General features: G+C 39.1%; 1 protein-coding gene across 1 annotated transcript in view; it reads right to left on the bottom strand.

The window, feature by feature from the left end:
• Positions 1-1,063: 1,063 nt before the first annotated feature.
• The window catches only part of LOC125240981 (myotubularin-related protein 9), a 31,346-nt gene continuing 18,407 nt past the window's right edge, over positions 1,064-14,002 (bottom strand). Inside the window, exons 8-10 of the mRNA XM_048149218.1 lie at positions 9,683-9,900; positions 9,283-9,465; positions 1,064-7,889 (exon numbers count right to left, since the gene is read on the bottom strand). Coding sequence (XP_048005175.1) covers positions 7,708-7,889; positions 9,283-9,465; positions 9,683-9,900 — 583 coding nt within the window. The 3' untranslated portion in view covers positions 1,064-7,707. The remainder of the gene's footprint in view (positions 7,890-9,282; positions 9,466-9,682; positions 9,901-14,002) is intronic.

Here is a 14,002-nt window from a genome sequence, read left to right as displayed (position 1 = left end):
ATCGCAGAGTGAGCCGCCCCTGCTGAAGCCAACAAATAGAGGTCCTGTTGACACTAATGAAATGTAAGGAGTACATCTATGGTACATCGAGAGGATGCTCACTTGCTCGTGTCATGGTACGCACACCAAGTACCTACCGGTCCATTGAATAAAAAGAACCGGACGCCTGTCTAATAAAACGATATCCAATTTCACTTCCAGCAAACGCTGACTCGCCAGGGCAACATCGGTGTGAGCGGCACAGGTGTGTAGAGGGGTACCCCGCCTTCCACCCGGTAGGTTTTAACAAAAACGTAGGTAGGTATTATAAACTTTCTTTTTTTTAAATTATTATTATAAATGGGCTTACTCTTGGCCACAGTCTAGCTAAAGGCAAAGACGTGGCCTACGATGGAGTGAGCTTGAGACATATTTTCAATATATAAAAGCGCGGGCATACTCACGTTTATTATATCGGTGTAGGTGACTTTTCGAATCGGTTGGTGATTCTTCGACAGGCATAACGTGAGTGCTCGAGGTGGCTACACTCCGTGCATTTAGCGCCACATGCCACCAACTGATTCGAAGCCCGTTGCCAATAGTGAGTCAGTGCTTTACGATTATTTTCGATATTAAAAGCTATATTATTGCGCATGCGCAAGCAAAGACAAGCGTCCGTTATTTTCAATGATGAACGCGCGCAGGATGAATGCATTTGACATTTGACGGTATACTACAGATGTAGTGCGACAAGGGTTTTCTTCGTATTTTTTCGAAAACGTTCGTATTTGTCATGCTAGTTCAGTCGGTACATCTTGTACTGAGACCGACTGAAATAGCATGACACGTTCGTACGTTTCCGTAACAATACGAAGGTAAATCTTTTCCCTTTTTCTACATCTGTACTCTCTCGCAGGTGGTAAACGCGTAAGTAGAACACACAGAAAATTTCGTACTCTATCCACCCAAATAGTGATTTTGAATAACATAGCTTCCGCTACCACTAGAACCTTGGATGATCTATCGGGCTTCCAAAGTAATGGATTATGCATATTACACAATAAAAAAAAAGAAAACATTTGCTGCGCAATGTATAATTGACCAACAAATAAATTCATTTATATAAAAATTGACATCTAGTAACATTACATTTGCTCCAGTATATTCATACATTATATCTTCCGTATGGTACACATAAATATCATATCTTAATCAAAAAAATAATTATGACAATTCGGAAATTCTTAAAATTAGGTAGAAATTCAGATTGCACAAAAAAATAAGTTCGCAGTGAAAACCTGCTATCATATAAATGTCATGTATCTATAGGATTCTAATGTGCCGACGCGGCGGAAACTTTCCAAAATTGCGAAATTTTCAAGATAACAAAAAAATCTGTACTTTCCTCATTTTTGTATGGAGATTGAAACTTTCCATTTCATATACTTATCTATTTAAATTTACTATATTTCTCGTGAAATTTTAATTTTTTTCCGTCGGCACATCAGTATGATAGCAGGTTCTCTCTTCCACTCTACGTCCGCTTACAATAGATAGTTACAATTGCCTTACAGAACGTCTATTTAGTGCCTCGTGCCAATTGTAATACTGGCCCACTATGCATAACAACCCCAAGGCACTGGTCCCACCGCGAGCTTAGTAAGCTATGAGCTATCGGCTATAAAAACGAACAAAAGATAATCACTCCCGCGTAAATAAAAGAGACACGGGGATGTTTATAGGTACTCGCCCAGCGGTGAGCTATCAATATCGCCGTGTCTCTTTAATTTGCACGGGAGTGCTTATCTTTGTTCGTTTTTATATCCGATAGCTCATAGCTTACTAGCTCGCGATGGGACCAGTGCCAAGTGACAGAAAATCATTTTCAACTTGGGAGTTTATTGGAGAAAATGATGAGTAGGACAGTGTTATGTTAGCTGGCCTTCACATTGGACCCTTCGGGGCCCTGTTAATATATACCGGAAAATTGTTAACTTTCAAATGTCTACAAAAGCAAATAACAAAATTTTAATGTTTTCCACGGCAGGGCCTCATGGTGGAAATGTGAAGGCTAGTCACATTTACCCCTCAAAATGTATAATGGTCACTTAGGCTTGTTAGTCCGTTTTCACATTATCCCATCCGATATCGGACGTCGGAGGGATTTCAATGGAAAAAAATCCAACATGGCGCCTGTAATGTACCCACATCCGATATCGGATCGGATAATGTGATAACACTGATAACGCAGGCTTGGTGGGTATAATATAAGAGTACGAGTAAAGCCTATTAATTTATACTTATAGTTAGATTTACTTTCTTAATTAAGTACCTAACAGACTATTTATCACAATTCTTACGTTAGTGAAAACAAAATATCTTGGTGTTTGTCATATTAGCACGCATAGAGGGTGACCTTAGCATCTGATCAAATGCTTATAAGCGGGTGGATTCTAATCATGATAAAAGTTTTTCATATTCATCAGTCCTTCACTTTCAGAATTTCGTTGCATAATGTAAACATCCTGACAAATGTTTGTACATCTTACTCGACACCACACTCACAGCCCGCTTTCATCTTACCGAAATACGTTAATGATTTTCACGTTTCACGATATAGATGCCTATAGATTTCAGGATCTGCTGGATCTTACGATCCGCCGATATAATAGGTATGTGTAGGTATAATGTATATTAAACATTATACAGTGAATATTAAGGATGAGTGTCATATAGGCAAAAGAATGTTGGAAATGAATGTTGATGGATGGAGAGGGAGGGGTAAACCCAAACAACGATGGATGGATTGTGTGAAAGAGGATATGAGAAAGAAAGATGTGAGTGTTGAGATGACGAAAGATAGGGGAGAATGGAAGAGGAAGACATGTTGTACCAACCCCACATAACGTGGGATAAGGGTAGGAGGAAGAAGAGACAGTGAATATTAAGGGATTAATCTTTCTTCAGAGGCTAAGGTCATCGTATACCTATTAGCCTATTACTTATTATTATCTATAATATTAAAGTTGAAAATAGCATCGCTCAATATTTAATAAATCTAGGCACAGTAGCCAAAACTGGAATGACCCTCGATACTTACCAGAACTGATATTTGGTTTGGTACAACATTTACGAACTAAGGAGTGTAAATGGATTACGAGCAAATATTTAATTTAATATAAATACATCCATAGCATTACACTTTATTTGTTGTATGAAAAAAACCATACGAGTACCTACTTGTAGTTTCGTGTTTTGGAAACACGAAACTAAACGTTTTAGGAACAAGCAATTTACAACATGACATGTATATACCTACTTGCGACTTGGTCAGTAGAAAAAGGCTACAAATTAAAATCAAGGGTAAACAACTTCGCCGTCTTCGCCTCGGCTAGTCTGTGGCTATCAGTAAGCCCAAAGAGGATCGAGTTTCTAGAGAGTTACTGCCAAAGAAAAATGTGTAGTCACAGTGCATAGCCTGCCATCTCTCGACACAGGCTTAAAACTTTTGAACCTCAGTTTTGATAATTTGGCCCATATTCTTAGCTTGATATGTGTTAAAATGTCAAATATCATTATTAGCGCCATCGAGTCCAAAGGTGTTATCGCCATCTAGCCCACCGTACCTTTTTCTCTGTGGTTCCGAGGTACGCTTTTTTCTTAGACTTTAGGCACTGGTCCCACGGCGAGCTAGCAAACTATGAGATATCGGCTATTTGTGCGACAAAAGATAGCCGCTCCCGTGTAAATAAAAGTGACAGATGTATTATAGCTGAGCTATTGACTATTTTATAGTTCATCGCTCAGCTATAATACATCTCTTTCTTTTGTTTACACTATCTTTTGCAACTATCTTTTATCGCATAAATAGCCGATAGCTCATCGCTTTACTAGCTAGTGGTGGGACCAGTGCCTAATACGGAGTTACATATGTCTTTGAGTAAGCCCAATTATATAAAAAAGAAATAAAGGCGTGACGATTTGACTTGACATAAAATTCCTACTTTCACGCCTTTTTCTACTGAGAAGTTGAGTGTGTTTTAGTATAATTGTGCACAAAATGTACCAAATATCAGAACATAATCCACTCAGTTTGTAAAATGTAACCTACACTAAGCTCGTATTCAATTTACACTTAATTTTAATCATATACATACATGTAGACATTTACATAATAATAATAATATGAGCTGTATTGTACCATAATATGCAAGGCGTTGTCCCTCGCATTAAACTTATTAGTTCTAATTACTTATTTTATATGACGAGGCTTTAAGCGTTAGTAAATACGCTAGGTATTAAAATGTTTAAAATTAAGGAAATATTAACTTTGACATATAATTTAGGCCTAACTTACAAGTTATAACATACTCGACTGTAGTTGTATGACGGGCTAAAATGGCAATCAGATCGAATTGAATAATATAGTTTCATATTTCTTATAAATAGCCGGAACAAACTTATAATGAGCACAAAAACATTTATTAGAGAGGCGCGAGTATAACAGGAGGCGCCAGATCATATATAATAACTAGCACCTACTTTGCTTAGATGTAGTTAAAAAAACAATACATTTATAACTTATTTAGGACTGATTTCTAGGACAAACAACAAACAAAATATACATATACTGACAGACTAACAAGAAACGTACGTTGTACAAACTTTACATTAGAACAAAAGTAGGATTAATATAGGTTGTTTATTTAAGCACTTCAATAATTAACGTGGTATAGTATGTCAAACTGAGGAACTTTGAACATGGGTGTAACCCTGAAATCACCACTCACTTCCTTCACTATTAAAGAATAAAAAATTCGGACATCCAGTCATGTGTATCCACACATGACAGAGTACAATGAACGACTAGATACGTCAGTTTACAGAAGTAAAAATGACGATCTTAATAGTTTTTAATAAGGTGTATGATGACTTATTAAGTTATTATCTGTATCTGCAATTGGTAGTTTTGCTGAGAAATGAATCCATTGAAAAAAAAGTTTACCTTAGTCAATAGGAAAAGCAAATAATGTTAACAAATATGTCAATTTAGTTGACTTTTGATATCAAAATTTATGATTTATGAAGCTTGTTTTCACAGAGACATTATGATTAAAAACTAATTTATCAAAATCATTAAACAAAACATTGATGTTGGTATATAAATATGTATATTATAAGATCATGATTTTCATCACTTTGTGCGTGACTATGAAATAGGCTACTTGCCTCCTAGTCAAATCAACTTCTTTTTAAGAACTGGCAAAACGAATTTGAACGACTTGCTAATATGGAATTTATATGAAATCGAATTGAGTGACGTCACGGTCATCGTGCATGGTATAAAATATTTTATTTTAACTACAGTCAAGTTCCCTATTATGTATTATTGAAGGTACTTATTTTATTGGTTTGTTTACATTATTTGCAATTTCTATTGGATTTAACTTTATGAAACTATTGACCCTTCATAGCTAAAATATCTACTTACATTAATTATTTAGCAGGCAGTTTGTATCTCATTTTAGTTTAATATTAACTAGAATAGTTTTAAAATTAATTAGAATAGGTACTTTTTGTTTGCATTGTTTCAAACCTAAGCCGCATGGCCTGTTAATCCGTAATTGCTTGGTTTCCACGGGACAGGCTTCGCCTAGTGTGGGACCATAGAACTAATTGTCTGTAAATCTTTATGTTAAATAAATATTTCATTTCGTTTCATTTCATTTATGTGTTTATACTCTTTAATTTTATCAATAAGTAACATAAGAGTTACACGATGTCCCTATTTCTAAAACTTTATTAAAATTGGTGTTACCTGTGAGGTATGTGTTAAGTGTTAAACGGAAACATGCTCAAAACGAAAGAACTAGTAAAAGAAACCCAATATTTGTAACACCGCGCTTGTGTTATTTTATTGTCTTTAGACTAAGCATCATGTTAACGGTTGACAGATGTACTATATGCATGACTATACTTGCTATTACAGAACCCTGTACAGGCGTACTACGAACTACATAGGCATGTAGTCCCTGCTTTCCGACCCAGACATCCCTGATCCCGTGTCTGCCCACAGATGTATGGTGCGAAATGTTTTTCCTTCGTAGTTTCACGGAAAGTCACGAACGTGTTATATTATTTCAGTCAGTCTCAGTAAGTACATACTAACGTTGACAAAACTAGCATGACAAGTTCGAGTTTTCGTAAAAACACGAAGGAAAATAATTTAGCACTACATTTGTACCCACTGAGCAATCAACTATTACTACTAGTAATACTAGTATAGAGTAAAGATACCATCATCGTCAGGCCTAGGTTTCAGAATAATATTCTTAATAACCTTTCTAACCTTTACTCAAGCTGCGTTAAATCCTGCATTGAAACTGCTAAGTAAATAAATTGTACGCACTATTCTATACACACGAACTGTGTTCAGTAAAATGTATTTAATAATTTCCTAAATATATATGCATTCAGAAGTAGGCGTGTAAAGACACTATGAGGTTGTTTCATGAGTGTTTACGTCTCTTTAAAAATTGTTTTTATTTGAAATATTATTCTGCTTTTAACAATACTTAGTGATTTGAGGGAAAAAGATAATTATCTATGAATTCGAAATGTGACAACTCGAATATTGTTCACAGCAAATGAACATAATATAATTATGTACTTTATATGTGGATTTCGATACGAGAATCCAACGAAACCTAACGATGACTGTTTATTTCGATCGGTCAGTCCATTCACTTTAGAAGTGAAGTGTTTCGCGATTCTGAGCTTTTTAAAAGCTCGAACCGTCAGTGCTAACAGTGTTGCAGCCGCGAAGGCTTGCCGTTAAAGCTGTTCCTCCCTGGGTAATGCGCGTAATATAAAAGTTACATCTATATATGGGCACAGTAATAATTGAATGTTTTAGCCCAAGAAGGCAAAGGTTCGCACTGCTTCGAGGGTATTTCACGCCTCGTAATATAAAAGCTATGCATCCATACCACTAAATAATAATTTGGACGTTGAAGTGAGCTCTCATACCCTACTAGAGGTCGTAGAAAGATCTGTGAAACACAATAGGACATAGTTGAGGGAAAAGGATCTAATCCACAAAAAACTTTATTATAATTCAAATTTACTGTAAAAAGAAATGGTAATTGATTTGAATGACTATTTTTAGTGGACGGGTCCTTTTCCCTAAACTACGTATAATAATTATAGGCCACACGGGGTGAGCTATTTTCCTTTTAATTTGATATGACTTAATCCTTCGTCTGTGTCTATCAAAAAATTGCCATAAAACAATTAACTTTCATATATTATTTTAAAGTCCAACGCCTTATTATGTTAGGATCCTTATCAAACACAGACGAAGGGTTAAGCTGGATTTACACCTGCAAGTTTTGAAACAAAGGTATATGCAAGAAAGAGATGCAGATATTTGCCACTCACTCTTACCCATAGTTGCGTCTCAAAACATGCAGGTTTAAATTCAGCTTTACCGGTCATTTTTACATTCCTAGCCTCATTTCCTCATTAGTGCCAGCTCTTGTGAATTGACCTGAACATATTACAAGGCTAAAAGCCTGATTTAGACGGCGTGCAAAACTCACATGCGATTTTAGTTACATTGCGGGTTCTGAGGTTACATACAATTTTGCACAGCCATCAAATACCGCAATGTAATAAAACACGTATGCGAGTTCTCGTACCCTCTCCGAGCTGTGATAACAACTGTAGCTAGTTGAGCAGCAGGAGTTCCTGCTTGTCCTGCGGCGCGTAGTACTGCGCAGCCAGGTCGAGCAGTTCGCGGCGCAGGGCGTGCGCACGCGCGCGGAGCGACTGCTCGCGCGCGCGGATCACGCCGTACTGCTCCTCACGCTGCTCCGTCGACTGCGGGACCGACCAGCGCAGGTACAGCTCTGTACACGGAGAAACACATCATTCAGGACTACTATACACAGGTCGATCTCAGCATTTCTTTTTTTTTTTGTCACTTTTATGAAATTATGTGATATATTTGAAAAAAAAATGCTATTTATACTCAGAATCACTAGCTTTTTCAATCCTAGTAGTTAAAAAAATTGTCCCAAACGATTTTTTCTTATTTTGTTATCATTTTCCGTACATGTTGTGTGGGGTAACAAAAATGTATGGAAATTCTGGGACACTTTTTGTCTCCCAGTGAGATTGAAAGTACTCGAAATTCTGAGTACAATTGACTTAAAATTCCCTAAAAAAATCAAAATAAAAAAAATGCCAAAGAAAAAAAGAAATGCTCGTCTAATACTCCCTGTAATGTAGATAATTACTCCGAATTACCTTCTATAAGTCATGGGAGCCTCAGAAGGCCAGAAGACCGATGGGGAGGCGTTGTAAGTACAGTAGGCTGACGTAAGCGTAAGGCCCCGCGCACACGGAGGCAACAGTTGCTCGGCGACTTTCGTATTTGTATGAAAAGTTGCGTCGCCTCATGTGCGCACTTTCATACTAAGCCATGGTCGCGACAAAAAAGTCGCCGGCAACAGTTGCCCGTGTGCGCGGGCCCTAAGCGCAGCGCTCGCATGGCTGTACCGAGACTACACACTATAAAACCCCTCTACGCGGCTCTACAGAGGGCAAAATAACGGTTGGCGTGGAATTATACGACGATTTCCTGTCAGCCACGAAGGGCCATATGATGGACGGCGTGGGGTCGTACAGCGGGTTGATGTAGGCGGAGAGCTCGCCTGGCTGATCTATTACTATACTGCAGTTAGGACAGTGCTCACCCTCCCATATGACGAAGCTCATGGGCGCCACGGAGGGCCAGATGACGGACGGCGTGGGGTCGTACAGCGGGTTGATGTAGGCGGAGAGCTCGCCTGGCTGGCTGATCTATTACTATACTGCAGTTAGGACAGTGCTCACCCTCCCATATGACGAAGCTCATGGGCGCCACGGAGGGCCAGATGACGGACGGCGTGGGGTCGTACAGCGGGTTGATGTAGGCGGAGAGCTCGCCTGGCTGATCTATTACTATACTGCAGTTAGGTCAGTGCTCACCCTCCCATATGACGAAGCTCATGGGCGCCACGGAGGGCCAGATGACGGACGGCGTGGGGTCGTACAGCGGGTTGATGTAGGCGGAGAGCTCGCCTGGCTGATCTATTACTATACTGCAGTTAGGTCAGTGCTCACCCTCCCATATGACGAAGCTCATGGGCGCCACGGAGGGCCAGATGACGGACGGCGTGGGGTCGTACAGCGGGTTGATGTAGGCGGAGAGCTCGTCTGGCTGATCTATTACTATACTGCAGTTAGATCAGTGCTCACCCTCCCATATGACGAAGCTCATGGGCGCCACGGAGGGCCAGATGACGGACGGCGTGGGGTCGTACAGCGGGTTGATGTAGGCGGAGAGCTCGTCTGGCTGGTTGATCCACGACCAGACGCTGGTCGTCTGCTCGCTCACGCCGCGGTACTCGCGCTCTTGTTCGCTGTCACAGAGGAAGGTACCTGTAACACAACAATAGTATTCACTAGAGAAAGTACTGCCGGTACTCAAAGCTGCAGGGGTACTGCTCTAGGAAACGGTGCACGCAGTCGAGCAGTAGCAGCACAGGGGGATCGGCGGCCATAGGTTAGAGCGAGACACAGCGATGCCTTCCGTTCGCGTCTATGGCCGGCGCTCGCCGCTGTAGTGTTAGACCTAAGCGACCTTCAAGACACTTACCGAATTGACTCGCATACGAGTGCTCGAACAGCGTGATGAGGAAGGACTGTCGGTACTCGAAGCTGCAGGGGTACTGTTCTAGGAACTGGCGCACGCAGTCCAGTAACAGCAGGAAGGTGGGCGCGGCGCGGGCGGCGGGGGAGTAGGGCCCGCAGCGGTGCCGCGCGCCGAACGGGTGCCCCGCCGCCAGCCATTCGCGCTCCACCAGCGCCTGGAAACTGTACGATAGCTTGTAGCAGAGTTTCTTAACCTGTTTGGTTTGAAGCCAATAGGCTACTAGACTCATGTCGAATTACATAAAAAAAACAATATTTGTAGATTTTGGGTATTAAAAGTGTATGATGACTACGTATTTTCGATTTAAAATGTGTGTAATTTTTTATTTATTTCAGCAACCGAAAACGCTGTCAGCGATGTAGTGACGTCATCGAATTCGAACCTTACTGCATGTCAAAACAATCACTGACATATAAAGGCATTCATACTTAAAAAGTCAGAAAATGTTGTTTTCGCGTAGAATGACCAGTGGCCCGTTTCTCGAAAGATACAAGTTACAATTTACAAGTGGTTGTCAATGTCTAATATGACAAGTTGGAAAGAGACTTCCGCTTATAACTTGTAGCTAGCTTGTTGTGAAAGTTACAAGTTACAAGCGGAAGTCTCTTTCCAACTTGTCATATTAGACATTGACAACCACTTGTAACTTGTAGCTTCGAGAAATGGGCCCCGGATGCACAGATAATCTATAGTTTAACATGACTGTGTTGTTTTCGACTGATTACGTAAAAGTGTACTTTAAAAATATTGTTTGCGGTTTTTAAATCATAATAAAATGTGAGCGTCAGGAGCCCTGGTCCACTACAGATATTTGATGTTTAGTACATACTAAAATTTAGTACCTATTTGATACTATTTGGTACCTGAGTACATATATTTGGTACCTCCACTGATATCGAAAAATCGAGCGAATAAAGTGGCCAGACATTCTGACGTCAGGATGTCTGGACCATTTTTGGTTAACATAGTTCTAGACAACACTACTAATTGATATCTTAGTCAATATTTACTACCTATTTGGTACCTGTCAATATATTTTTTTCAAATTTTTTTGGCGTACCAGAAAAAAGTTATGATGGAATTTAATGTTGTGAGCCCAGCCGTGGCGTTGAAGTATGTAGCGCATGTCCAAAGAATAGAGGCAAATCCGCCTGCCCTCCTGCGCGTCAACTTAAATAGGAATTTATTTTTAGGCACTCGCACATCATCTCTACTGACTAGTGTCAAAACAGGCGCTATATACTTCAACGGCACGGCCGGGCTCACAACTTTAAATTCCGTCATTACTTTTTTCTGGTGGTTTTTTTTGGTGGTTTTTACAGACATGGCGAAACTATAAGGGTTCCTAGTTGACTACGGAATCCTAAAAAAGGGTCAAGTAGCATATTTTTATACTACGTCGGTGGCAAACAAGTATACGGCCCGCCTGATGTAAAGCGGTCACCGTAACCTATGGACGCCTGCAACTCAAACAGTGTCACATGCGCGTTGCCACCCCATTAGAAACTTGTACATTCGGGATCATCCACATATTACGTCACACTAAATTTCAGGTTTTTGGACCCCTCCCCCCCCCTATGTCACGCTTTTTTGTATCCCTTTAACAGGGATTGTCACATTTAGTATGACCCCCCCCCCCCTTACACTGTGACGTAATATATGGATGACGCCTTCCCTTTTGCTGTGTTAAGCCTATTAGCGGCAATTACACATCTTCAATAAATCGACGGGCCCCTGTCAAAAATATTTTAGGAAAATAATACACTTAGGTCTTCTCATATACGGTATCACATACTCTTCAGTTTAAGAAGCCCTGGATAGTGTTGCGACAGTTTCGGACGAACTTGGCTAAGCAGTTTGTAGTAAGCCTTCTGATGATCGGAGTTTACAACCTACTGAAAATGAAAAATGAAAATGAAAATGAAAAATGCTTTATTTAGGTATAAAAGTGTCAGCTTATTACATTTACATGAGATGTATGTTATCGCTTAAAGTACATATGAATAATGGAGTTAATGTAAAATAGCCTTGGAATAGTGTCCTGAGCCCTAAACTAGGTTAACCTGTCATATAGGGGTCAGGGAATAAACCACCGCTATTATTATCAATGTTACAAAGGTTGATTGTTTCTAAACATGTTCGAATCGCTTACTAAAGTATCATATAAATCATATTATTAGGACATCGCTTCGAATTTTACGAGTATATACTATGAATATTCAACAAATATCAAAACAGCTGCAGGAAGATATATGGACAATTACATGATATAGTAATTAACGAGTAAATTAAACATAATAGACTTTTGTTTTTATCAGTATTAAGTATATACCTATACTTCTAACACTACATTGAATTAAATTACCTACTATTAACTTTAGGAATAAGAATAATTACCAATGTGTATGTGTATGTGTGTGTGTGTGTGTGTATCTGTGTGTGTGTGTGTGCGTGCGTGTGTGTGTGTGTATGCGTGTGCGTGCGCGCGTGTGTGTGTGTGTGTGTGTGTGTGTGTGTGTGTGTGTGTGTGTGTGTGTGTGTGTGTGCGTGTGTGTGTATACCTACGTGTGGTAGTGGTTTATGTAGAAGAACGCGAGTGTGAAGTGGAATGAGGAACTGTTCCAAAATATATTTATTATAGGCTGTAGTAAAAAAAAAAAAAAAAAGTTTAATAGGTGGTATTATGAATTTTGAAGTACTGTACTTGAAAAAGATGGCTTCCTGTCTCTGAAATCAACAGATAATTCTTTATGTTTATACTTACTATATTGTATGTTTATTATTAGATTCTACCTGGTATATTAACTTCTTGCTTATTTACCTTAATTAAATATTTTGACCTATTTAAATTGCTTACGCTCGCACAAATTTTAACAATCACCTAACAATTTCTAGGAGTTTTTCAGTTTCTGAGTAATTAAGGGTCAAAGTCCAGTTGCGAATACTTTTTATCAAATAGTGTTTATTATTATTGTAAATGTCTAAACGTTCGTTGACTTTGTTATAAATAAATGGAGCCAGAAAGTTAAATTGACGGCGATAAAAAACTGTATTATGTGCCACTGAGTCAAATACTTTATATTTTCTACGTCCACCTGCGCGACGTGCACTTATATTAGAGGCATATCTGTGTTGTCTAAGGCACACTCTTTCAATATACAGTTGACGAACTGTTAGAACTCGAGCTATGGAGTAAAGTGTTTTAGTGCAAAAAGTAATGGGTTTAAAGAACATGACTTTCAGGATCGCTCTTTGAACACGTTCTAGTGGAAGCAAGTGCGTTTTGGCAGCACCTCCCCAGACCGGTATACAATAAGTAAGCAGTGATTGCGTTAATGCAATGTAGACCGTTCTAAGAAAGTGTGGGTCAGAGACACGCCTAATTTTTTTGAAAATGAAAATTAGCTTACGAATACGGTTCGATATGTAACGAATATGTTTGGACCAAGAAAGATTGCTGTCAACTATAACTCCTAAATATTTAGTTTGATCAACATTTTCTAGACATTCACAGTCACAATTATAAGAATTGGCTGCATCACCCTGCAGATCACCAGTAGTGCATCTATGTACTTTAAGTGTGAAAGGAAATTTCGGCTGATTGAAACTAGTGACAGAAAAGTTAATGTATTTAGTTTTAGTAATATTTAGTGTGAGGAGATTTTTACTGAGCCAGTTTACGACAGTTTTTAATCCAGATTCCACAAGAGATTGAACCTCCAACCAGCTGTCTCCAACAAACAGGATCGCAGTATCATCGGCAAAGGTTGTAATTTGGGCATTTGGGATGTTTAGATCACATAAATTGTTGATGTAGATTAAGAAAAGGGTTGGCCCGAGTATGCTCCCTTGCGGAACACCATAATACATTGGAGACAGCTGGCTGATGGTATCTCCTATGCGCACACATTGTTTACGATATGTGAGATAGCTTTTAAAAAGTTTAAGACGCTACGATACCCCTCATTTCTCCATACAAACGCTCTCGCCTGTTTCCTCTCTGGTTTTTGAAGCTAGATCAATGGTTTTTTCAACACAGACTTTTATTATCAATATCTGTGTCGGACCGTTTTGCTTTTTTTGATATTTTTGTTTTAAAAGGAATTAGAGCCTCTCAAAGTTGGCCAAAACGGCTTAATTGAATTTGCCAGAAAGAAAGGCGTGGTATTCAAAACTGAGATCAATTATCGAAAAAAACGAAACGGTCCGACACAGATAATTTCCTTGTCATTCTGATTTCCAAATTTCGTAACGATTGGTTAA

This window comes from Leguminivora glycinivorella, chromosome Z (genome assembly GCF_023078275.1).
Source record: "Leguminivora glycinivorella isolate SPB_JAAS2020 chromosome Z, LegGlyc_1.1, whole genome shotgun sequence".
NCBI classification, from domain to species: Eukaryota; Metazoa; Arthropoda; class Insecta; order Lepidoptera; family Tortricidae; genus Leguminivora; species Leguminivora glycinivorella.
The sequence above is the reverse complement of the archived record's forward strand: the minus strand, read 5'-3'. Positions and strand labels throughout refer to the sequence as shown.